This window comes from Schistocerca americana, chromosome 11 (genome assembly GCF_021461395.2).
Source record: "Schistocerca americana isolate TAMUIC-IGC-003095 chromosome 11, iqSchAmer2.1, whole genome shotgun sequence".
NCBI lineage: Eukaryota > Metazoa > Arthropoda > Insecta > Orthoptera > Acrididae > Schistocerca > Schistocerca americana.
Window position 1 is genome coordinate 147,535,511 of NC_060129.1, and position 27,638 is coordinate 147,563,148.

Genomic DNA, 27,638 nt, shown 5'->3' on the forward strand with positions numbered 1-27,638 from the left:
ACCTAGTACCACTACAAGTCACTTCCTTTCCTGCTCCACTCACAAATAGAGTGAAAACAATGTCTGTCTGTATGCCTCTGTACAGGTCCTCATTTCTTTTATCTTATCTTTGTGGTTTGTACGCAAAATGTACCTTGGTGGCAGTAGAATTGTTCCACATTCAGTTTCAGATGCCTGTTGTCTAAGTTTTCTCAGTAGTTTTACTCAAAAAGGGAGTTGACTTCCCTCCAGGGATTCCCATTTGAGTTCCCAAAGCATCTCATTAACACCTACATGTTGTTCTGACCTACCAGTAACAAATCTAACAGCCTGCCTCCGTAATGCCTCAATGCCTTCCTTCAATCCACTCTGGTTTTGGTCCCAAACACTCAAACAGTACTCAAGAATAGGTCGCACTCGTGTCCTGTAAGCCATCTCCTATACAGATGAATCACAATTTCCTGGAATTCTCCCAATGAACCGAAGTCGACCATTCCGCTTCCCTAACAGAGTCCTCACATGCTCGTTTCATTTCATATTGCTCTGCAGTGTTATGCCCAGATATTTATATGTTGTGGCTATGTCAAGCAGGACATTCCTAATGCTTTATACAAACATTATTGGTCTGTTTTTTCTTCTTGTCTGTATTGATTTGCATTTTTCTACAATTAGAGCTGGCTGTCGTTCAGCATACTAACTAGAAATTTCATCCAAGTCATCTTGTATCATTTTACAGTCACTCATCTTTGATGCCTTCCTGTACACTACACCACCATCAGTAAACAACTGCAGATTGCTGCCCATCAGATCATTTATGTGTATATAAAATAACAGCAATCCTATCACACTTCTCTGGGACACTCCTAAGTATATCCTTGTCTCTGATAAACACTCACTGTCATTGACAACATTCTGGGTTCTATTACTTAAGAATTCTTCAAGACACATATCTGGGAACCTATTTCATATGCTTGTACCTTTATTAACAGTCTGCAGTGGGGTATCAGAAATCTAGAAATATGGAATCTGCCTGTGCTCTTCATTCACAGAATATTGTGAGAAATGGGTAAGCTGAGTTTCGCTCGAGTGATGCTTTCTACATCTGTGCTGATTCGTGGTGCGGAAGTTTTTCTATCTCGGGGAAATTTATCATATTTGAACTGAGATTATGTTCAAAATTATGCAGTGAACTGATGTTATGTTAAGGCCTTGCATTTGTGTTACTCTGCAATGGCTAGCCGCACTGCCCAGTCTCTCTCTGGTCAAGAATATGTGGGATGCCATGGAGCATGACATCAGAACTTCACCACCACTTACTGTTCTGTAGGATCTACACTCTCAGGTTCAAGTGACTTGGGATGGCACCTGAGACCTATACAACTCCATGCCACGCATCTTGATATTTGTATTTGCAACCATAGGTCCTGACGCCATACTAGCATGTATGTTTTGTGGCTCTGTAGTACAATACCTATTGGCTCTCCTAAGTTGAAAGTGTAGTGATTTTCTATATGATGTGTGGTACCATCTACCTATCTGTAAACAATGATCGCAATCTGCCTTGTCCTTCTGGGTTCAGCTCTTTTTATGACAATGAGTGTATTACATATACAATATTAGTATCAAAATTTTTACAGTGTAGCAAAATAAATGTCTATGCATGCTACCCACTGCTGTATAAACTTTATTGACATGTGTTCCAATTAAGTTTATGCAGCAGCTTAAGTTGTATATAAACATATCCTTTGTTAAACAATATTTATAATAATCTCAGACCTTTCTGCAGATCATGTAGTTATCTATACTGAAGTCCTCTGTAAAAGATCTCCACAAATATGGTATCCATTGAGATCTTGATAAGATTTCAAAGTGATGGAAAGATTGGCAACATGTTTCAAATGTTCATAAATATAAATCTGTGCACTTAAAATATGTGTGGTAAAGAAGTATACTATGACTACAGTGGCAATGGTTCACAATCTGAATCAATCGACTAGTATAAACACCTTGGCATAGCCATTTGTATATATAGGAAATTAAGCAACCTCATAGGTTTTGTCATAGGTAAGGCAGGTGAGAGACTTTGGTTCATTGGCAGGATACTGGCAAAATGGAATCAGTCTCTAAAGGAGACCGTTTACAAATCACCTGATGCGATCTATGCTACCAGGTTGTTCAAGTGCATCTGACCCGCTCCAAATAAGACCAGTGTATGCAAATTATGGTGGCATGAAGGGTCACAGGTTTGTTCAACTGACTGAAATGTGTCAAGAAAATGTTGAATAACATGACTTACTATTACTTCACTTTATTACTAGATCTGCGTCATTTGCCAGTCATGACTAAACAGACTGTCAAACTACAAACATACATAGCAGTATAAGGTATTACAGTTTTTCACATTATGGATTTGTGGTTCATTCATATCATGACATACATTTGAAATCCATTTAGTTGTTGTTGTTGTGGTCTTCAGTCCTGAGACTGGTTTGATGCAGCTCTCCATGCTACTATATCCTGTGCAAGCTTCTTCATCTCCCAGTACCTACTGCAACCTACATCCTTCTGAATCTGCTTAGTGTATTCATCTCTTGGTCTCCCTCTACGATTTTTACCCTCCACGCTGCCCTCCAATGCTAAATTTGTGATCCCTTGATGCCTCAAAACATGTCCTCCCAACCGGTCCCTTCTTCTAGTCAAGTTGTGCCACAAACTTCTCTTCTCCCCAATCCTATTCAATACCTCCTCATTAGTTACGTGATCTACCCACCTTATCTTCAGCATTCTTCTATAGCACCACATTTCGAATGCTTCTATTCTCTTCTTGTCCAAACTGGTTATCGTCCATGTTTCACTTCCATACATGGCTGCACTCCATACAAATACTTTCAGAAACGACTTCCTGACACTTAAATCTATACTCAATGTTAACAAATATCTCTTCTTCAGAAACGATTTCCTTGCCATTGCCAGTCTACATTTTATATCCTCTCTGCTTTGACCATCATCAGTTATTTTACTCCCTAAATAGCAAAACTCCTTTACTACTTTAAGTGTCTCATTTCCTAATCTAATCCCCTCAGCATCACCCGATTTAATTTGACTACATTCCATTATCCTCGTTTTGCTTTTGTTGATGTTCATCTTATATCCTCCTTTCAAGACACTGTCCATTCCGTTCAACTGCTCTTCCAAGTCCTTTCCTGTCTCTGACAGAATTACAATGTCATCGGCAAACCTCAAAGTTTTTACTTCTTCTCCATGAATTTTAATACCTACTCCGAATTTTTCTTTTGTTCCCTTTACTGCTTGCTCAATATACAGATTGAATAACATTGGGGAGAGGCTACAACCCTGTCTCACTCCTTTCCCAACCACTGCTTCCCTTTCATGCCCCTCGACTCTTATAACTGCCATCTGGTTTCTGTACAAATTGTAAATAGCCTTTCGCTCCCTGTATTTTACCCCTGCCACCTTCAGAATTTGAAAGAGAGTATTCCAGTTAACATTGTCAAAAGCTTTCTCTAAGTCTACAAATGCTAGAAATGTGGGTTTGCCTTTTCTTAATCTTTCTTCTAAGATACGTCGTAAGGTAAGTATTGCCTCACATGTTCCAACATTTCTACGGAATCCAAACTGATCTTCCCCGAGGTTCGCTTCTACCAGTTTTTCCATTCGTCTGTAAAGAATTCGCGTTAGTATTTTGCAGCTGTGACTTATTAAACTGATAGTTTGGTAATTTTCACATCTGTCAGCACCTGCTTTCTTTGGGATTGGAATTATTGTATTCTTCTTGAAGTCTGAGGGTATTTCACCTGTCTCATACATCTTGCTCACCAGATGGTAGAGTTTTGTCAGGACTGGCTCTTCCGAGGCCATCAGTAGCTCTAATGGAATGTTGTCTACTCCCGGGGCCTTGTTTCGACTCAGGTCTTTCAGTGCTCTGTCAAACTCTTCACGCAGTATTTTATCTCCCATTTCGTCTTCATCTACATCATCTTCCATTTCCATAATATTGTCCTCAAGTACATCGCCCTTGTATAAACCCTCTATATACACCTTCCACCTTTCTGCCGTCCCTTCTTTGCTTAGAACTGGGTTGCCATCTGAGCTCTTGATATTCATAGAAGTGGTTCTCTTCTCTCCAAAGGTCTCTTTAATTTTCCTGTACGCAGTATCTATCTTACCCCTAGTGAGACAAGACTCTACATCCTTACATTTGTCCTCTAGCCACCCCTGCTTAGCCATTTTACACTTCCTGTCGATCTCATTTTTGAGACGTTTGTATTCCTTTTTGCCTGCTTCATTTACTGCATTTTTATATTTTCCCCTTTCATCAATTAAATTCAATATTTCTTCTGTTACCCAAGGATTTCTATTAGCCCTCGTCTTTTTACCTACTTGATCGTCTGCTGTCTTCACTACTTCATCCCTCAGAGGTACCCATTCTTCTTCTACTGTATTTCTTTCCCCCATTCCTGTCAATTGTTCCCTTACGCTCTCCCTGAAACACTCTACAACCTCTGGTTCTTTCAGTTTATTCAGGTCCCATCTCCTTAAATTCCCACCTTTTTGCAGTTTCTTCAGTTTCAATCTGCAGTTCATAACCAATAGATTGTGGTCAGAATCCACATCTGCCCCTGGAAATGTCTTACAATTTAAAACCTGGTTCCTAAATCTCTGTCTTACCATTATATAATCTATCTGATACCTTTTAGTATCTCCAGGATTCTTCCAGGTATACAACCTTCTTTTATGATTCTTGAACCAAGTGTTAGCTATGATTAATTTATGCTCTGTGCAAAATTCTACAAGGCGGCTTCCTCTTTCATTTGTTCCCCCCAATCCATATTCACCTACTATGTTTCCTTCTCTCCCTTTTCCTACTGACGAATTCCAGTCACCCATGACTATTAAATTTTCGTCTTCCTTCACTACCTGAATAATTTCTTTTATCTTGTCATACATTTCATGAATTTCTTCATCATCTGCAGAGCTAGTTGGCATATAAACTCGTACTACTGTAGTAGGCATGGGCTTTGTGTCTATCTTGGCCACAATAATGCATTCACTATGCTGTTTGTAGTAGCTAACCCGCACTCCTATTTTTTTATTCATTATTAAACCTACTCCTGCATTACCCCTATTTGATTTTGTATTTATAACCCTGTAATCACCTGACCAAAAGTCTTTTTCCTCCTGCCACCGAACTTCACTAATTCCCACTATATCTAAATTTAACCTATCCATTTCCCTTTTTAAATTTTCTAACCTACCTGCCCGATTAAGGGATCTGACATTCCATGCTCCGATCTGTAGAACGCCAGTTTTCTTTCTTCTGATAACGACGTCCTCTTGAGTAGTCCCCGCCCGGAGATCCAAATGGGGGACTATTTTACCTCCGGAATATTTTACCCAAGAGGACGCCATCATCATTTAATCATACAGTAAAGCTGCATGTCCTCGGGAAAATTTATGGCTGTAGTTTCCCCTTGCTTTCAGCCGTTCGCAGTACCAGCACAGCAAGGCCGTTTTGGTTAATGTTACAAGGCCAGATCAGTCAATCATCCAGACTGTTGCCCCTGCAACTACTGAAAAGGCTGCTGCCCCTCTTCAGGAACCACATGTTTGTCTGGCCTCTCAACAGATACCCCTCCGTTGTGGTTGCACCTACGGTACGGCCATCTGTATCGCTGAGGCACGCAAGCCTCCCCACCAACGGCAAGGTCCATGGTTCATGGGGGGGTATCCATGTAGTATGCATACAGAATACATGTCAAAAATTTATAATGCATTTGCAATGATTTTTACAGTAGTAAATAATAGTACTAAAATAAATAAAAACATTAAAACGACATTTCTTTAGATATGTAAAATGTTGCATCTGGCTGAAATTCCTGGATTGTCGTATAAAGATAAAGAAAACGTTCACAGTAAGGACATATATATTGTCCAACCAGTTAGGTCATTGTAGAAAAATCCTTCGGTATGGTATAAAGGGTGCTGTTTCGAGTCCTGTGCAATTTTTCATTTGTATGGTCCTGGTGGCAGACATCGTACTTCTCAAGGCATTATGTTGAACAGGTTTAGGGCAACTGTTTCCAGACACTTGAAGAAAGATGCAAATTATCCCATGAAAGCCTATTTAAAAAGTTTCGTGAACCAATTAAGAGAAAAATCTAGAGATAGTCTTCACCTCCTACATATTTCTCTCACAAGGGCAGTGAACACAAGGTTAGATTAATCACAATACACACAAAGGCATTTAATTTGTTATTCTTCTGCACTCCATACATGACTGAAACAAGAAGAAATCCTCAGATGTGCTACCCTGTGTCCTCTTGCCATACACTTCACAGTGATTTGTAGAGTACTAGTATGTACTAAATTACTACAACTCCTTCGTATAACTCTTGTTGGGACTGCGATGAAAAAATTGGAGTAATTACTGAGCGCAGAGAGGCAACAAACCAGGAACTGAATATGTTTGGGTTGAGTAGAAACTTTACTATTTCACAGTATTGCTTCCTGTATGTTGCATTTGGACTACTGACTAATATAAATGCAACAGTCTGGGCAATTAAAGCTGCAAAACATTGGACAGGAAAATCTTGATTTTTCATTCTGCCAAATTATTGCTTGGTTCTCAATTCAATTACGGTAATGCTATATTTTAGAGTGAAGTGAGAACCTATACCTCATCCTGGACTGTGGCTAACTCTTGCCCAGTTATTATTGGACTAATAACAATATGTATATTGTAGGGCCGATGTTGTTAAACGATATGCTTGCTAATTAACTGCGGTACGTTGAATAATAAAGAGAAATGGATAATAAAGAAAAATAGATAAATTTAGTTTTAGTAAATTCACCTTCAATTACTACTTCGGAATACAACTAACGACCAGAGCGAAGTTGCCAATGGACACGGTGACTGTAAATGGGCACTGATGACAGTGACTGTAAATGGGCAATACATTTACGGTCGCTTCCACCAGCTGCCGCGCCGAATGTCTACTTAATTTGAGCGATTAGTACAATCCCTAAGAATCACTCACATAGGATTTGAAAGGGCAAGATTACATTAATTACAGAGGCATCTAATCGCTCATTATTCCAAACGCCCTGTACGCTAATGTTTGTGTTGTTGTGGTCTTCAGTCCTGAGACTGGTTTGATGCAGCTCTCCATGCTACTCTATCCTGTGCAAGCTTCTTCATCTCCCAGTACCTACTGCAACCTACATCCTTCTGAATCTGCTTAGTGTATTCATCTCTTGGTCTCCCTCTACGATTTTTACCCTCCAGGCTGCCCTCCAATGCTAAATTTGTGATCCCTTGATGCCTCAAAACATGTCCTCCCAACCGGTCCCTTCTTCTAGTCAAGTTGTGCCACAAACTTCTCTTCTCCCCAATCCTATTCAATACCTCCTCATTAGTTATGTGATCTACCCACCTTATATTCAGCATTCTTCTGTAGCACCACATTTCGAAAGCTTCTATTCTCTTCTTGTCCAAACTAGTTATTGTCCATGTTTCACTTCCATACATGGCTACACTCCATACAAATACTTTCAGAAACGACTTCCTGACACTTAAATCTATACTCGATGTTAACAAATTTCTCTTCTTGAGAAACGCTTTCCTTGCCATTGCCAATCTACATTTTATATCCTCTCTACTTCGACCATCATCGGTTATTTTACTCCCTAAATAGCAAAACTCCTTTACTACTTTAAGTGTCTCATTTCCTAATCTAATTCCCTCAGCATCACCCGACTTAATTTGACTACATCCCATTATCCTCGTTTTGCTTTTGTTGATGTTCATCTTATATCCTCCTTTCAAGACACTGTCCATTCCGTTCAACTGCTCTTCCAAGTCCTTTGCTGTCTCTGACAGAATTACAATGTCATCGGTGAACCTCAAAGTTTTTACTTCTTCTCCATGAATTTTAATACCTACTCCGAATTTTTCTTTTGTTTCCTTTACTGCTTGCTCAATATACAGATTGAATAACATCAGAGAGAGGCTACAACCCTGTCTCACTCCTTTCCCAACCACTGCTTCCCTTTCATGCCCCTCGACTCTTATAACTGCCATCTGGTTTCTGTACAAATTGTAAATTGCCTTTCGCTCCCTGTATTTTGTCCCTGCCACCTTCAGAATTTGAAAGAGAGTATTCCAGTTAACATTGTCAAAAGCTTTCTCTAAGTCTGCAAATGCTAGAAACGTAGGTTTGCCTTTTCTTAATCTTTCTTCTAAGATAAGTCGTAAGGTCAGTATTGCCTCACGTGTTCCAACATTTCTACGGAATCCAAACTGATCTTCCCCGAGGTCGGCTTCTACCAGTTTTTCCATTCGTCTGTAAAGAATTCGCGTTAGTATTTTGCAGCTGTGACTTATTAAACTGATAGTTCGGTAATTTTCACATCTGTCAACACCTGCTTTCTTTGGGATTGGAATTATTGTATTCTTCTTGAAGTCTGAGGGTATTTCACCTGTCTCATACATCTTGCTCACCAGATGGTAGAGTTTTGTCAGGACTGGTTCTCCCGAGGCCATCAGTAGTTCTAATGGAATGTTGTCTACTCCCGGGGCCTTGTTTCGACTCAGGTCTTTCAGTGCTCTGTCAAACTCTTCACGCAGTATTTTATCTCCCATTTCGTCTTCATCTACATCATCTTCCATTTCCATAATGTTGTCCTCAAGTACATCGCCCTTGTATAAACCCTCTATATACTCCTTCCACCTTTCTGCCGTCCCTTCTTTGCTTAGAACTGGGTTGCCATCTGAGCTCTTGATATTCATAGAAGTGGTTCTCTTCTCTCCAAAGGTCTCTTTAATTTTCCTGTAGGCAGTATCTATCTTACCCCTAGTGAGACAAGACTCTACATCCATACATTTGCCCTCTAGCCATCCCTGCTTAGCCATTTTGCACTTCCTGTCGATATCATTTTTGAGACGTTTGTATTCCTTTTTGCCTGCTTCATTTACTGCATTTTTATATTTTCCCCTTTCATCAATTAAATTCAATATTTCTTCTGTTACCCTCGTCTTTTTACCTACTTGATCGTCTGCTGTCTTCACTACTTCATCCCTCAGAGCTACCCATTCTTCTTCTACTGTATTTCTTTCCCCCATTCCTGTCAATTGTATGTTTATATATAAAAATTCGGGTACGGGGCGTGGGAAGAATGTTTAGATGCCTCTGTGCGCGGTGTAATTAATGTACTGGGATGGGAAGAAAGCCTAATAACTGGTACAATGGAAACTACCTTCTGCTATCCACTTTATAGTGGTTTGCAGAGTATGCATGTGCATGTAGTAGTATTAATTTCTGCTGGAGTCTGCTTGAGAATCACAAATTGTTACACTAGTCGATACTCGATATCGACATCGACTCATTATTGGTCCATTGTTTGCCCGGCCATGTTGACGGGATTTGGCGGTGTTGTGTTTGGAAATTCGAAATCAATGTTGATAAATTGTCCGATGAAGTTGTTGCGGATTTGATTCAATACACCCAAAGTGTAAAAATATATAGCTGCACAATTTTAAGCTGTGCACTCATTGGTGTAGGAAGAATCGGACATTTGCTGACGAAGACTTTTGTTTCAGTTTACCTTCGAAAACATCGCACAGCTATTGATTTTAGAATGAAGTGAGTCTTACAAGTTGCTAATATTATTATTTATAGACATTTTTATATGATTTGATATTGTTCACAATAAGAGAAACAGCTGTAACGCGATCTCTTCGAATTAAGCACGAATTATGAAACGCTTTTGTGTCGATTTGATCACAGCTGTTCATTTTCCATTTTTAATCAGAAATGCGTAATTCCTACTTGTGTAATTCCTACAAGTGCGAGTGTTCATGTTGTAATCGCCGTTGTGTTGTTTGTACTACATGTGAGAGTACTAAAACGCTGCGATTGGTATAAAAATTAAAATTTGGTTGTTATTTGCGTTATGCGTCTCTGGCTGTTTAGCGCCGCATTTCGTTCACGACTTTCCCGCATTACGATAGAAGAGGTAACTTAAGCTATCTTTGACTGCAATTTTCATGGAAAATCTCTCCAATGCCCGGCACACTATTTCATGAAGGAGCTATATTCTCTCGTACTATTTCAAATACGCGTATGTGTATGGAAATAGATTTTGTTCTCTGCTGTTTCAACACGTACACTTGGTTGTACTGAAGGCGTAATGTAGTGTCGTACAACCGTTTTATATTCAGATACTGCTAAGTCTACAAACTGAAATTATCTGTTGACAAAATGTCGAAGAGACATTACTTTCCCAATACCATTTATCTATAGTTCCATTTCAAGGTGTAAATTGTGTGTCATTATTTTGGGGAAATATTTTTAATTTTCCATCATAATTTGGAATAAGTGTACAACCTCCTAAGTGTTTAACCTTTTCTCCTTTCTGTTCGTCAGTAATGGTTTTGGGAGTCGTGGAAGTCATAAGAAAAGGTGTTGAAGGTACTGTCCGTCACATTGGCCAGTCTTCATGTCTCATTTAGTTCAACATGAAATGAGATGCAAGCACGTTTTGAGTTACTGAAAATTTGACTCTGTACCACCTAAGATTTAATGTGTTGAATGAGAAATCTGTTATTGCCAGTACATAAGAAAGTGGAAAAGTGTTAGCTAATGCTTTGTAGATACAGTGTACAAAACAGTTGTGTGTTTTGTTTATTTCTCTGCAAATAACTTATTATTACTTTCAATAATCATAGGAAAAGCAATAATAATCAAGAATTTTGCTGAAGATTAGATTAGATTAGATTCAGTTTTCGTTACATGGACCCAAAAATGAGACGATTCTAGTGGGTGTGGAACATGTCAGAAAGTTTAACATAAAAAACACAGAACATTTGAATATAATATTTTTAAAAAACATGGTTGTGGCAACTAACTGGTTAGAACATAGTTTGTATATTACCGAAGCCAGTGAAAGTATCACGACAACCGTTTTTATATACATAGTGTGGTCTAGTTATATTATATTCCCATTGGTAACTTTCTTTTACCCACTGTTATTTTCAAGTTTTTAAAATGTAGAATGTTGTTTATTCATCTTGTAATGTAAGTTACAAATCAAAGATTTTTGTACTGGAGACACGTCAAATTACTTCAGAAAAATAAAGATATAATAATCAACACATATAAGCAGACATTTCTGAATTTTTAGATATGAACAACTTAACAAGAACACATATAACACTTATGATCATTTTACAGCTTGCAATACAATTTCTACAATATATTTACAATTTATTATGCAATTCATAATCTGTATTGTTTCTTTTCTGTTCAAATTTCCAAACTGTCCTGCATGAATTCTTCAATTGAATAATAACATTTCTACACTAGTCTATTAAATAACAGTCTTTTTAATTGGTCAAACTCCATATTTGACAGATTTGTGTTATTTATTTAATTGTAAATTTTTAATTTTGTATGTAATGGTGTTTGAGCATAAAGTTTTAAATTATCAGAGGGAAATTCGAAACTGTGTCTCCAACGAGTACTGTAGTTGTGGTTGAAATGAAAATTGTCAAGTGAGTTTTGATTTTTACACATGAAAATAAAAATTTAATAACGGTACACAGAAGGAACTGTTAGTATTTTTAATTTTTTAAATAATGTTCGACACGATGTTCTTTTTTGGACTAAACTCATATGTTTCTTATGATTCTCTTTTGAAGTGTAAGTAATCTCAGGCTGTTTGTATAGAGTTTTCCCAGAAAATTATTCCGTATTGAATTATAGTTTCAAAGTAGTTGTGGTAGATTATCTGCCTGGTGTCCATAAGGGTGGAACCTAATAAGACATTAATCGCATAAGCCAGGCTGTTTAGTTTGTTTGCTATGAAGTCTACATGTGCCTTCCAATTTAAATTTGTGTCTCAAGATTTAGACCTAGAAATTTTGCATGACTTGCTTCAGTCATTTCCTGATAACCATGCACTATTTTTATGTGAAATGCTGATGATGTTTTAGCACTGAACTGCTCTAATTGTGTCTTTGTGGCATTGAGTTTTAATCCATTTTGCTGAAAACATAATTGTAGGTTTCCCATTATATTTTCCACAGTATCATGAATTTATTCTAAATTGTCATTTTCAATTAAAACAGAGTGAACATCAATGCTTAAAGGTAAATAATTTGTGTACAGCAGAAAAAGATAAGGCCCTAAAATTGAGCCATGCTGGATCCCTGTACAAATCTTTTTCCAGTGTGAGAATATTTTTTTCCATTTGAATTTAGAATAACTCTCTGTTTTCTTTCAGACAAATAAGATTTGAACCACTGGGGTGCCCTGTCCATGATTTCTTACCTCTCTAACTTGTGTAGAAATGGTAAGTGATTGACCGAGTCAAAAGCTTTGGTCAAATCACAAAAAATACCTGTGACCTTTTTACCCTTGTCTAAAGCAGAGCTTATCTTTTCAGTAAATTCCCTGATAGCATTTATTGTATTTTTCCCCATTTGAAATCAAAATTGATTTTTAACTAGGTCTATATGTCAATTTCTATACGAAAGTTTTCAAGATGTTTTGCAACAATCCTTTGTATCAACTTAGCTAAAACTGGCAGCTGGGAAATAGAGCGGTAATTTCCCATGTCATCTGGTGAGCCATTCTTGGACAATGGTATTATTTCAGCATATTTTCATCCAGGAAATATCCTTCCTCAAATGACTGATTTATAATTTTAGCCAATGGATAAGAGATGATGTTATAAACAGCCTTGACTACAGTGGTTGGAATTTCATTCCATCCAGCTGATTTCTTATTTTTAGAAGACTCTATAGCATCTTCTACACCTTTTGGGATAATTCTTTTGGATGTTTTAAGGCATGCATTTTGTTTTATAGGTAAAAAGTTGACATCTACCTTGTCCAGGTGGGCTGTGATATCTACTTCTGATTTTGCCATATTTATGAAAAAATCTTTGAAACAGTTGACATTTGAAAAGAATGTATAATTATATCATTTTAATTTGAACAATTTGTTCCCACTTGTTGTTTACTCTCAACTCAGACTTGACGACACACCAAATTACCTTTGATTTATTTTCATTTTTACCAATATACATGTTGTTAGCCAATTTTTATGCTGCTTGTACAACTATTTTGAATGTGTTCGTATATCTCTTTACATACCCCACAAAGTCAGCATTCTTGTTATGTTTTAACTCATTCTGAAGCTGTCTTTTCCTGGCACTAGATACTTTTATTCCCAGTGTAATCCAATTTATTTTATTGGCCACTTTTGGGTGCAGTTCTTAGTTCGTTGGAAACTATATTTACATTCTCTTTGCTAAAGTTCCATTTAAAACGTTTTCACATATTTTGGTTTCCCTATTTTTGGAAGCTCTATGAGCAGTGCTGAATGATCTGATATGCCTAAATCTAAATAGACGTTACTTTCGTCCTCAAACTGATGAAAGGTTTTAATAACGAGAACACCCCTACCCAAAACGTCTATATTCCCATATGGCTGCTGATATTTTGATAGTTGAAGTAGGCAAGATTTTATGACATTATGCTGAAGATTAGATGGGTAGATCACATAACTAATGAGGAGGTATTGAATAGAATTGGGGAGAAGAGGAGCTTGTGGCACAACTTGACTAGAAGAAGGGATCGGTTGGTAGGACATGTTTTGAGACATCGAGGGATCGCCAATTTAGTATTTGAGGGCAGCGTGGAGGGTAAAAATCATAGAGGGAGACATATTTAGAAGGATGTAGGCTGCAGTAGGTGCTGGGGGATGAAGAAGCTTGCACAGGATAGAGTAGCATGGAGAGCTGCGTCAAACCAGCCTCAGGACTGAAGACCACAACAACAACAACAATGCTAATTGGTAATTTCACTGGCTAAAGCAGTTTTTTGTATTGTATTCTTCAAAACTTCCGATACCAGTAATGATGTTGAAAGGACCAACATTTTGTGGTCGTTACAGCCAATAGTCACTCACTTTGTTGTTTTGATAAAAATTTCAAATCTGTAAATTTCAGGAGACATATAGCCAATACTTAAGAAAGTAGCAGAAATACAGTAAGTGCACCTACAGTATTTGTGGAGAGGGACTGAAGAGGAATTTTTCATATGTTTCTGCTGTCACACAGAATTAACATGCTGGCAAAATGGAAAACCCTGTTAATAAGTGAAGAAAGAAGTAATAACAATGTAAATTGTTCAATAATGTCAAACACAGTTTTGGTTAATGAATGTGTAAGTGCTGCATAATATAATAGTCATGAATGACACAACTTCGTTGCAGTTAGTGTATTACAAAAATAAATCAACAGTATCAAACCTGAAAGACAATATTCTATACATACCTTACCCAAAGGCCTACACACTCTCCCATATTTCTCTTTAAAATGTACAAGTGTGATGTTGCCTACGTAACACATTGAGAAGTTCCAACACATACAATCACAAAACATGAATAACAAATTCACTATTATTCCACTTTTGTTCTTTGAAAAAAATAACAAATAAGAATTCAATTTCCCAGTTTTCTACAGTCACGGCAAAGACAGTGTTGTTTAGTTTTTTAACCAGTTACTTTAATTTTAAAATGGAGTTAGTAGTGCATACTACATACTATCCTGCTTCATGTATTCAGTTATTTTTGTTTGCTTTTTGCATTTAAGGTGTATGTACACATTCTGCGCTTGATGGTGTGTTCATTCTAATGCCTCGTTATTGCCGTTTGTATTACATTGTTGTTTGAAAATAAGTTTTTTTGTGAAGTTTTCAGTGCACTGAATTTTCATCTTGTTGGCTTTAGATGTCAGCTACAGTTTCTTCTTTAGTTGCCGAGGCGTGCACAGTAAGATTGTTGTCTACCTGGAGGTGTCCTCTGTATCAAAAGTTGACAAAGGTGGACAAAATTCTTTCACTAATTCCACCACGGGAATGTCATCCTCACCTTCATCATCAGGTGTTCCTGAAAATGGGTCACCCTTGGTGTGGGATGGTGAAGAGAGTTCTCAGAATCCATGTTTAAAACATTGGCCATTGTCTTTTGAGTGACTTTTTCCTGCACTCTGCTACCTTAAAATTGCATCAAGCACTTTGAAAACTGTTTCTTTCGAAAACATGTTTTTATCATTTGAATTTTTTTTACTGCATTTTTAGAGATTTTATAACTCGCTGGGCCCTAGCCTGTGGAACTAAAATGACACATGGAGGTAAAAACACAAGCTTTATACATGGCAGCTTATTGACAGCTGCATGGAAAAGGCAGTTATTGACCAGGAGAATAGTTTTCATTTCTTTGATTTGAGCCGAGAGTCCAAGTTTGCAACACCTTTTGAAAACCGTCAGATGTCATCGAAGATTTTGCATTGTTTTCATGAAGTATGGGTGGGGGTGACTGTTTATGAAACACCTAGCTTTTCTTAATTGTCAGTCACGAAAGACTTTTCTTTACATGTTCCTGTCATATTGGCGGCATCCTTCACTGTGATTCTCACCTTGGACATTTTCCCATCCAAACACTGTTCACTTTTAAATTTCAGTGTCTTACCTGGGTTCATGTCGTAAGGCAAGCCAGTTTAATCTGCATTTAATATGTCATCTTGCTTGTAACCTTCCACAAAACACGCCACATCTTAGATAGCCACTCATTTGTTATACCATCAAGTAGTGTATCAGCTTCGCCACATATTTTAACAGTGAAACTATCTTGTTGGGCTCGGACACATTATATCCAGGATGATGAATAATTGAAGTTTGGATTCCCCAACCGATGCGCAGATTCATTGGCTTTCACTTGAAGAGTAGGTCCATTGATCGGCACATTATTTGATCTTTGCTGCTTAAATTATGTAAACTAACCTTCTTCAATATTTTTGTGCTCCTATGCTCTCGCTCTCTTGGTTTTTAAAGAATTGTGTTGGCGAAGGGGAGGGAGGGGTTCTGTATTTTCTCTCTGTCCTTCCAAATTGTAGAAAGACAGGCAGTTCCTTTGTGATGCTAATGTTTGTGTCCCCATTTCCTAATTACCAGATTATATGTGACTTTTTTGAAATATTAAATATTTTCCTCTCTTTGGTGACATGTTTCAAATGATGCATTGGCTGTTCAACGCAGATACTGATTTGAACCCAACAATCAATGGAAAACAAGAGTTTTGTAATAAGCATTACATGAACCATGGACCTTGTCGTTGGTGGGGAGGCTTGCGTGCCTCAGCGACACAGATAGCTGTACCGTAGGTGCAACCACAACGAAAGGGTATCTGTTGAGAGGCCAGACAAACATGTGGTTCCTGAAGAGAGGCAGCAGCCTTTCCAGTAGTTGCAGGGACAACAGTCTGGATGATTGACTGATCTGGCCTTGTAACACTAACCAAAACAGCCTTCCTGTGCTGGTACTGCGAACGGCTGAAAGCAAGGGGAAACTAGAGCTGTAATTTTTCCCGAGGGCGTGCAGCTTTACTGTATGATTAAATAATGATGGCGTCCTCTTGGGTAAAATATTCCGGAGGTAAAATAGTCCCCCATTCGGACCTCCTGGCGGGGACTACACAAGAGGACGTAATTATCAGGAGAAAGAAAAATGGCGTTCTATGGATCAGAGCGTGGAATGTCAGATCCCATAATAGGGCAGGTAGGCTAGAAAATTTAAAAAGGGAAATGGATAGGTTAACGTTAGATATAGTGGGAATTAGTGAAGTTCGGCGGCAGGAGGAACAAGACTTTTGGTGAGGTGAATACAGGGTTATAAATACAAAATCAAATAGGGGTAATGCAGGAGTCGGTTTAATAAGGAACAGCAAAAAGGTGGGAATTTAAGGAGATGGGACCTGGATAAACTGAAAGAACCAGAGGTTGTACAGAGTTTCAGGGAGAGCATAAGGGAACAATTGACAGGATTGGGGGAGAGAAATCCAGTAGATGAAGAATGGGTAGCTTTGAGAGATGAAGTAGTGAAAGCAGCAGAGGTTCAAGTAGGTAAAAAGACCAGGGTTAGTAGAAATCCTTGGGTAACAGAAGAAATACTGAATTTAATTGATGAAAGGAGAAAATATAAAAATGCAGTAAATGAAGCAGGCAAAAAGGAATACAAACGTAACAAAAACGAGATCAACAGGAAGTGCAAAATTGCTAAGCAGGGATGGCTAGAGGACAAATGTAAGGATGTAGAGGGTTATGTCACTAGGGGTAAGATAGATACTGCCTACAGGAAAATTAAACAGACCTTTGGAGAAAAGAGAACCACTTGTATGAATATCGAGAGCTCAGATGGAAACCAAGTTCTAAGCAAAGGAGGGAAAGCAGAAAGATGGAGGGAGTATATAGAGTGCCTATACAAGGGCAATGTACTTGAGGACAATGTTATGGAAATGGAGGAGGATGTAGATGAAGATGAAATGGGAGATACGATACTGCGGGAAGAGTTTGACAGAGCACTGAAAGACCTGAGTCGAAACAAGGCCATTTGAATATGTCTGCTTGTGTCTTTATATGTGTGGATGGATATGTGTGTGTGTGCGAGTGTATACCCATTCTTTTTTCCCCCTAAGGTAAGTCTTTCCACTCCCGGGATTGGAATGACTCCTTACCCTCTCCCTTAAAACCCACATCCTTTCGTCTTTCCCTCTCCTTCCCTCTTTCCTGACGAAGCAACCGTTGGTTGCGAAAGCTAGAATTTTGTGTGTATGTTTGTGTGTCTATCGACCTGCCAGATTAGATTAGATTAGATTAATACTAGTTCCATGGATCATGAATACGATATTTGGTAATGATGTGGAACGAGTCGAATTTTCCAATGCATGACATAATTAGGTTAATTTAACAACATACTTAAGTTAATATAACAACTTTATTTTTTGTGTTTTTTGTTTTTCTTTATTTTTTATTTTTATTTTTTTATTTTATTTTCTATTTTTTAATATTTTTGTTTTTTTTTCTTTTTTTTTTTCTTAATTTATATCTAAAAATTCCTCTATGGAGTAGAAGGAGTTGTCATTCAGAAATTCTTTTAATTTCTCCTTAAATACTTGTTGGTTATCTGTCAGACTTTTGATACTATTTGGTAAGTGACCAAAGACTTTAGTGCCAGTATAATTCACCCCTTTCTGTGCCAAAGTTAGATTTAATCTTGAATAGTGAAGGTCGTCCTTTCTCCTAGTATTGTAGTTATGCACACTGCTATTACTTTTGAATTGGGTTTGGTTGTTAATAACAAATTTCATAAGAGAGTATATATACTGAGAAGCTACTGTGAATATCCCTAGATCCTTAAATAAATGTCTACAGGAAGATCTTGGGTGGACTCCAGCTATTATTCTGATTACGCGCTTTTGTGCAATAAATACTTTATTCCTCAGTGATGAATTACCCCAAAATATTATGCCATATGAAAGCAATGAGTGAAAATAGGCGTAGTAAGCTAATTTACTAAGATGTTTATCACCAAAATTTGCAATGACCCTTATTGCATAAGTAGCTGAACTCAAACGTTTCAGCAGATCATCAATGTGTTTCTTCCAATTTAATCTCTCATCAATGGACATACCTAAAAATTTGGAATATTCTACCTTAGCTATATGCTTCTGATTAAGGTCTATATTTATTAATGGTGTCATACCATTCACTGTACGGAACTGTATGTACTGTGTCTTATCAAAATTCAGAGAGAGTCCGTTTACAAGGAACCACTTAGTAATTTTCTGAAAGACAGTATTGACAATTTCATCAGTTAATTCTTGTTTCTCAGGTGTGATTACTATACTTGTATCATCAGCGAAGAGAACTAACTTTGCCTCTTCATGAATATAGAATGGCAAGTCATTAATATATAATAAGAACAACAAAGGACCCAAGACTGACCCTTGTGGAACCCCATTCTTGATAGTCCCCCAGTTTGAGGAATGTGCTGATCTTTGCATGTTACGAGAACTACTTATTTCAACTTTCTGCACTCTTCCAGTTAGGTACGAATTAAACCATTTGTGCACTGTCCCACTCATGCCACAATACTTGAGCTTGTCTAGCAGAATTTCATGATTTACACAATCAAAAGCCTTTGAGAGATCACAAAAAATCCCAATGGGTGGTGTTCGGTTATTCAGATCATTCAAAATTTGACTGGTGAAAGCATATATGGCATTTTCTGTTGAAAAACCTTTCTGGAAACCAAACTGACATTTTGTTAGTACTTCATTTTTACAGATTTCGTTTGGTAAGTCACAAAGATGATGTGACTTACCAAACGAAAGCGCTGGCAGGTCAATAGACACACAAACAAACACACAAAATTCAAGCTTTCGCAGAGGGTAAGGACATTCTAATCCCAGAAGTGAAAAGACTTACTTTATTGGGAAAAAGGGACAGGTATATACTCACACACACACATCAATCTGCACATATAAAGACACAGGCATTGGAATGACTCCTTACCCTCTCCCTTAAAACCCACATCCTTTCGTCTTTCCCTCTCCTTCCCTCTTTACTGACGAAGCAACCGTTGGTTGCGAAAGCTTGAATTTTGTGTGTATGTTTGTGTTTGTTTGTGTGTCTATAAACATGCCAGCACTTTTGTTTGGTATATACATATATATCTCCCCCAGTTGGAGAAATGCGCAGTTTTATGTTTCCGAGTATTTAAAGCAAGTTGCCGAATGTTTGCACCACTGTGAAATTTTATCAAGACTTGACAGTATTTGTTCTGCCCACCCCACCCCTTTCCCCCTCCTTTCTTTCTCCCAGTACAGTGCTTCATTATAGATAGCTCCCTCATCTGTGAAAGCTCTGAGGGTACTATTGTGTGCCAGGTCTTTAGCAATAGTTCCAGCACTACTTCTACATCTGTCATGTTCACCGTATCAAGAAACCCTCAGTCCCTTCACAAATTTCACTCAATGCCCTGTACTTTCACACTGTCAATAATAGGTTTAAGTGTGGTATTGATTTTTCCAAAGTTAAGAAATACTTGCATCCACTTGGTTGCCTTGATCCACAGCTTTTAGGATGCTGTGCCTTAAAAGTGTAATTTTGTTTCTTAAAACATGTTTTTGGAATCCATAGTGGCCTGCTTTGGCCCTAAAGATACCAAAATATTTTCACATCACAGGAACTTCAAGTGTAGCATTAGTCCTTCAGTTTATAAAGCAGCAGCAGTATAGCAGGTGCTTGATGTCGTAAGCACCATGTGAAGACCATCTCTGAAAATAAAATTTGGATTGGTGTCATACCATCTGGAAAAATTAAAAAGCCATCAGTCAGCATTATGTGTGATTGGATTTTCTCTTCATGATGCGCAGTAACATCAAATGTTTCAATAAGTGCTGCATGTCCAATGTCCTGGATGGTGGAAGGGGACACTGAACATATTTAAGAAATCAAACAAGGATTAATTTTAAAAGAATTAAATGATTTTATAGTTGTTCAAAATATTCCACTTTAACACATTTTTGCATTCAGTGAAACCAGTCCTTAAAGCAACAATGCCACACTTCCTGAGACACTTCAGAAATGGGGTTTTTATAACAGTGTGTATACGCCCTGGAACAAACAGGAAATCTGGGAAAAACCCGGGAATTTCCTCATCCAGTAGAAATACAGGAAAAACCCAGAAATTTTTTGTTGTAGTTTTTGGTTAATTTTGATAATTTTGACAGGTAAGAAATGATAGTCTAGCAAAGAACTTTACTTGATTCTGGTACTTCAGAATAATACTGCAGCAATAAAACATAAATGAGAGAATAGCACCAGAAGAAAAATACAATTGCAAAGAAAATGCACCATTCACAGCATCAAAACACAGTGCACTCACAAGCACTTGCCGACAACAAAATGTGTCAAATACTATGCAGTACTTTGTAACAACAAACTGCTTTCGATGAGCACGATATCACAACAATTTACATTTCTAACATGTCACAGGTAAATTTTGCAAATGGTGGTTTGCAAAGCATTAGTTTCTAAGTAAATTTCATTTTACACACAATGAATTATGTTACAAGTAAGGATGTGCGATGAATTTCTTAAATCACAGAGCATTAGATTCACATTCAAAACACTTTGAGGACCAGACACTTCGAAAAATTTTGAGCCTAGAAGACGAGCCATTTATGTTATTATTTGAAAGTTTACTGGCACATTTGTGTTTGGCATATCTTATAGCATAACAAACACTAAAAAAAGACCAGGTTCCAAGGTTAGCTTTTCATATTTATTTTAATTCTTCATAGATTACAAATTATGCAATAACAGTGGCAAAAAGTATAATTATCATTCAAAAAACAGTACAAAGTGAATTCTTGAGCAGTTTCACCTGTTAATTGGCTTTTCTATGGAAAAGTCGAAGTGTTTGGTAGAATGTAAATTCAGCCATTTAACCCATGAAATTTTCGGTGCACAGTAGTGAAATTTATAATCGTGCTTGTCAGAAATATTCTGGTGCTGCAGTTTAAGCTGTGCTCCTAGTGTCATGCCTAACCACACTCTTGTGGAGGGGAACAGCAAAAAATTGCCATGCATTAAAGATGGTTCGTCTCTCTATCTATATTGTCCCTCCGTTCACAAAAAAGTACTTTCACCAGAGGTATACTGTACTTACACCTGGAAGAAAGTGTATTTATAACCGGGATATCCGGAACTTTCTTTTTCCCCCATGTACGCATATACAGCAAGTGATTCCATGCATTTTGTCTTTAATTTTTGGAAACAACAATAAATCGCAACGTGCTAACGGAGGCTGTATGGTGGAGGTTCCATGGTGTTGATCTATAGAGCATTCACATACTGTGTTATTAGTTTTTCTGTGTGTCGCGTTTTCATGATGTAAAATTATTTTTTCTTTTGGGTGTTTTTCGCTGACTTTTTCAAAAATTGGTGGTAAAGAGGCATATGTGTAACAACACCAGCAACAGTGTGTCTATCTTCTATAGGAGTAATATGGTCTCCTTTTGGAAAAGGTTTAGGTTCTGCTCAAAAGACCGATAGAAAAGATTGACTTTTGTTTTCGGAATCATGACATTACACCCAAGATTGATCACCAGTACCAATATTCCAAACCAAATTTCAGATGTTGCTTTGGAATTTTTCCTGAGTGTTTCCGCACCCATCAATGTATTGTTGATTTTGATTGAGAGTCAGTTTGTGTTGCACCCATAGACCCCAAATCTTTCTCATAATTGATGTAAAATGTTTTGGATTTGACTCGTATCAACTCACAATGTTACCTGAAAAAATACAGATGATGTCCATTATTGTTATTCAAGCATTGCTCAAACAGCAGCAATATTTTCACCAGTAACAGCATTCTTTGGATGTCCTTCAGAAAAATTCATCACTATGAAAAAGAAACCAGTCTTTTGAATGTGCTACAACGATTACAAATTGTTGCCTTAGATGGGACTGTTTTGCCAGATACATTTCTAAGCCGAGCTTTACATTGGGTAGGTGTTAATGACAATTTAAAATCATAAAGAAAATCATAACCTGTAAATTTTCTCTAATCTAATACATTCGTCGGTACACAAAAAAAAAAAAATAATCTTAAAATGATGATGATTAACAAAATGTTGGAGCTAATTGAACGAACTACGCAGCAATCAACTTGCAAAACATTAGAAAGTAGCTGTCAAAAATAAATGTGTTTCAATTGTTTATAGAAGTATGGCATTCTAAAAATTTTTCAGTCTGTCCCTCATAGCGAGGCCAGTGTACTTTGGGAGGAGAATGATGAAAATAAAATGAATGCTGGTAGTGAGTGAAGTTAACAGTGATGTCGTAAAGGCAGACATTTCTGTGTAATTGATCTGTATTATGACAACAAAAAAAAAAGTAGTTAAGGGTGACCATTGCAATTATAATCTGAGACATCATTTCCTGTTCTAGGGGGCAAGATGCTGAGAAGTAACGTGAGGGCAAACTGCATTCAACATGGACGCTGTCGATGTCGCGGGAGTCTTGGTAAGTCAGTAATCTGTCTCCTGGCTTCTCAAAAGATATGTTCTGTTTCACATCAGCATACAACTTTTCCTTTCTATCTCATCATATTGAATACTGGTGTATAAGAGCACCAGTACACCTCTGATCCCCGATTCTGCAAAGAATTGAACTCCAATGTGCAGAATAGCTTCAGATTTCTGATAACTTTACAGATGAGATAATGCGTTAAGTATTTGGCATTTAGAAAATATTTGACCTTATGTTTAAGGTTGTTGGAAGTTGCTAAGTGCTCTCCTCCGTGGTTAAGAGTATTAAAATCCTAATGGTAAACAGTTGAAAAGAAGATTTGCAACAGAGTGCCAGAGTTTTAAGCACTCCTAAAAAAATCAGTGAAGTTCAAATAATACTAGGTACAGAGAGCTGATTGAAACCTGAAATTGGTAGCAGTGAGATTTTGGGGGGAAATTTGAGTGTATATTGAAGGAATTGGCAAATGGAGCACGGAGGTGGCGTATTTGTCCCAGTAGACAACAAACTGAAAGCCACCGAGATAGAAGTTGAAGCTGTATGTGAGATTGTTTGGGCAAGACTCAGTATTGTGGGTGGGCATAAAATGATAATTGGGTCCTACTATCGCCCACCAGACTCGTCGTCTGACGTAACCGAAAACATATGAGAAAACCGCAGTTCACTCTTACATAAATTCCACAGTTATACAGAAATCATCGGTGGACACTTTATTCGTCCAACTGTTAATTGGGAAAATTACAGTTTTTTTAGTGGTGGGTGTGATAAGACATCCTGTGAAACATTACATAATGTCCTCTCTGAAAACCACATACAACAGATAAGTAGGATCGTCACTGATGATGGAAATATATTGGATCTAATGGCAGTAAATAGACATGACTTCTTTGAGGAAGTCCTCTTTGAAACTGGTATCAGTGACCATGACACAGTTGTGACAACAACGATTACAAAAGTACAAAGGACAACAAAGCAAGCAGCTATATATTTTCAGTAAACTAGATAAAAAATCAGTTGTGTCATATCTCAGTGGGGAACTTGAAACTTTCAGTACAGGGCAGAAGTATGTAGAGAAACTATGCCTCAAGTCGAAAGAATACTTGACCGTGCACTGGATAGTCAGTGCAAGGACAGGAGCATGAAAAGAAACTATGGCTCAAGTTGAAAGAACAGTTGACCATGTACTGGATAGATATGACCTGTAGAACAGTTCATAATGGGTGGGAAGTTCTATGTTACACAGTCACTGTAAAGAAACTTCTAAAGGAACAGAGATTTCTGCACAATAGATGTAAAACAAAGCATAGGGCTGTATATAGAGAGCTGCTGAGTGAAACTCATTTATCTGTGAAGAGAGCCTTCAACGACTACCGTAGCAGAATATTGTCAGATGATATTTCACAAAAATCAAGGAAATTCTGGTTGAAGCAAAAGCTGAAAAGCTTAACTCTGTTTTCAAATGTTTCTTTACATAGGAAAACCCAGAAGATTTGTTCCAATTTAATCTCTGCACAACTGAAATGATAAATGAAGTGTGTCAGTGGCATTGAGAAAAAGCTGAAATAGTTAGAACTGAACAAAGCTCCAGGGCCAGATGGAATCCCTGTTAGATTCTATACTGAATTTGTGCCTGAATTAGCCCTTTTTAACTATAATGTACCGTAAATCCCTAAAAAAATCTGTGCACAGTTCTTGGAAAAAAGCACAGGTCACACCTGAAGAATGGTAGTAGAAGTGATCCACAAAACTACCATCCGATATCCTTAACATCGATTTTTTGTAGAGTCTTGGAACTTATTCTGAGCTCAAGCGTAATGAGCTATCTTGAACAGAATGACCTCCTCAATGCCAGCCAGCACATATTCCAAAAGTGTTGATCGTGTGAAACCCAACTCGCTTTTCTCACATGACATACTGAATGCCTCGGATTGAGGCAGTCGGGCAGATCTAGCATTTCTTGATTTCCAAAAAGCATTTGATTCAGTACCACACCCATGCTTGGTGTCAAAAGTACCATCATATGGGGTATCAAGTGACATTTGTGACTGGTTTGAGGTCGTTTTGGTAGGGAGGACACAGCATGTTATCTTGGATGGAGAGTCCTCATCAGATGTGGAAGTAACTTCAGGTGTGTCCCAGGGAATTGTGTTGGGACCCTTGCTGTTCATGTTGTATATTAATGACCTTGCAGACAATATTAATAGTAACCTCAGACTCCTTTAAGATTAATCAGTTATCTGTACGGAAGTACTATCTGAAGGAAGCTGCATAAATATTCAATCAGACCTTGATAAGATTTCAGAGTGATGCAAAGATAGGCAATTTGCTTTAAATGTTCAGAAATGTGAAATTGTGCATTTCAGAAAACGAAAAAACAATGTATCCAACGACTATAATATCTATGAGTCGCTGTTATAATCGGCTAACTCTTACACATACCTAGGTGTAACACTTAGTAGGAGGCTGAGTTTTAGGTAAAGCAGGCAGTAGACTTTGTTTGATTGGTAGAATACTAGGGAAGTACAATCAATCTAAAAAGGAGATTGGTTAAAAATCACTCGTGTGACTGTTTCTAGTATATTGTTCAAGTGTGTGGGACTTGTACCAGATAGGACTAACAGGAGACATTGATGGGCAGCACGAATGGTCACAGGTTTGTTTGATATGTGGGAGAGTGTCACAGAGATACTGAAGGAAAACTACCCAGAGAAAGTCTACTAACAAAGTTTCAAGAACTGGCTTTAAATGTTGACTCTAGGAATATGCTATAATTCCCTGCATATCACTCACACGGGGTCGTGTGGATAAGATTAAAATAATTACGGCATGCACAGAGGCAGGCAGTCAGTCATTCTTCCTGTGCTCCATACACGAATGGAACGAGAAGAAACCCTAGTAACGTGTACCTAGGGACATACCCTCTGCCGTGCACCTCACTGTGGTTTGCAGTGTGTAGATGTAAATATAGCTGTAGATATCAAACCCTGTGTGACTACAGTCTGGATAATTTGCGATCTGGATGTCACATTAAACACCTTCCATCCAAAAGTTTCCAAACTTAGGTTATTTGGCTAGCAATTTCAGTGTTTTACAACGCCATCATCAGACCCTGAGTGCAGACACCAGTGGTACCAGTATGAAATAGATAACCGAGATAGGGGTGTGGTGCAAGTCGTAATATGTAATAACATAACAATACCAACCAGAGTAGGAAGTTACATATAGTTACAAGTAAATTAAGGAGTGAAGTAAGAGAATGTGCACACCACATTAACGTAAACTAGTGAGCAAAGTATATATGTCATATAATCGTAAAAAAGGAACCTGCTAAACGGAGGTAAATATTTCCTTTTGTTTGCGCATACGGTACTCTCCTAGTGATTTATAGGGAAGTATTTCAGGCCACAATTTTGGTTACGACAGTTTTGATAGATATCCCCTGGACTGATAGTGGCATGCACCTGTGATGCCTTCCTTTGACTAGGACCTCTGTCTTTGGAAATCACTGGTTTTCACCTTTTGCTTGTTCGGTTTGAATGCTGTCGGCAGGTGACGGTTGAAGTGATCGCTGTAGCAAGTACGTACAAACGTTATTTTCTATCTTGTATTGTTATTTCAATTATGGTTCCTTTCATTTGTTACTTCCTGTGTCTCATTTCTTTTGAACAGAAATCTACTAATACCAGTATTGCTGGCCCCCGTTTTGATCACAACCGAAGTAGGATCTTCCTACACCTTGGCCAGGGTAAGCTTTCATTCATATATTGTTTTTCACATGTGTTTGTCTCATGTTTTGGTGCGTAACAACCACATCAGATTTTGAGCACGTATCACCTGGTTTATTGACAATATATGCACCTTTATAGTAGCTAGATTATATATTTCCTTTACATTCTTCCTTCCTTCTTCATTAGAAGTAGAATTAGTACAGTTCTATTGACAATATGTACTTTCATAGTATTTTATTTTCGGTTCTACTTTTTTTTTTTTTCGGTGGAAGAGTGACGAGTACGATTACGAGTAAGGATGGTAGACCTCAGGTAACCACATTCGTGTTCCATCTCGTGTAATTAGGGTCGCAGCAATGATTACACGTGACACACTTGCAACAATTGTGGGTTCTGACTGTATATAATCATTTGAGGCTGTCTCTCACTGTGTGGTCTTTTTGTGGTTTTTATACTACATAGTATTTGCCTCTTGTCATATGTTGTCATTTAGATACTTACTTTTTTGGGTGTTCCCAGTCATACAGTATCACAGCACTAATTCGGTTGAAGTGTACCGAAAGTAGGTAATGTTAACGAATGTGCTCCATTCATTAACCTTTTGTATTTTAACACGTATCGATCGTGCCGCTGTCACGGGTTATCGCACAGTAATACCCCCGACCCTTTAAGCACTAACTTTGACGAGCAGTGACACGTCCTCGACCATTACTAAAAATACGATATTGCAGTGCCGGTGTTATTCTGACGACTGTGCGGTGAACACAGCCATTACTAAACGCGTCGGATGAATTCGCAGTTGCGAATAATAACTACTATCAGCTGTAGAGTTGAATGACGACAATGAAAGTTTGTGCCAAACTGGGACTCAAACCCCCCGGGTTTACCCACTTGTGATAAGTGGGAAATCAGGGTTTGAGTACCGGTCTGCCACAAACTTTCATTGTCATCATTCCATTCTACAGCTGA

The 27,638-nt window shown here is 37.9% G+C and overlaps 1 protein-coding gene across 3 annotated transcripts in view; it reads left to right on the forward strand.

Annotated features, from left to right (window-relative positions):
- Positions 1-9,403: 9,403 nt before the first annotated feature.
- LOC124553608 (zinc finger protein 93-like) overlaps positions 9,404-27,638 on the forward strand; it is a 75,477-nt gene continuing 57,242 nt past the window's right edge. For all 3 annotated transcript variants that reach the window (XR_006968078.1, XR_006968079.1, XM_047127465.1), the window contains exons 1-2: positions 9,404-9,641; positions 22,861-22,935. Coding sequence is in view for 1 of the 3 variants with exons in the window: in XM_047127465.1 (XP_046983421.1) it covers positions 22,906-22,935 (30 nt within the window). In the remaining 2 variants the exon portion in view is untranslated. The remainder of the gene's footprint in view (positions 9,642-22,860; positions 22,936-27,638) is intronic.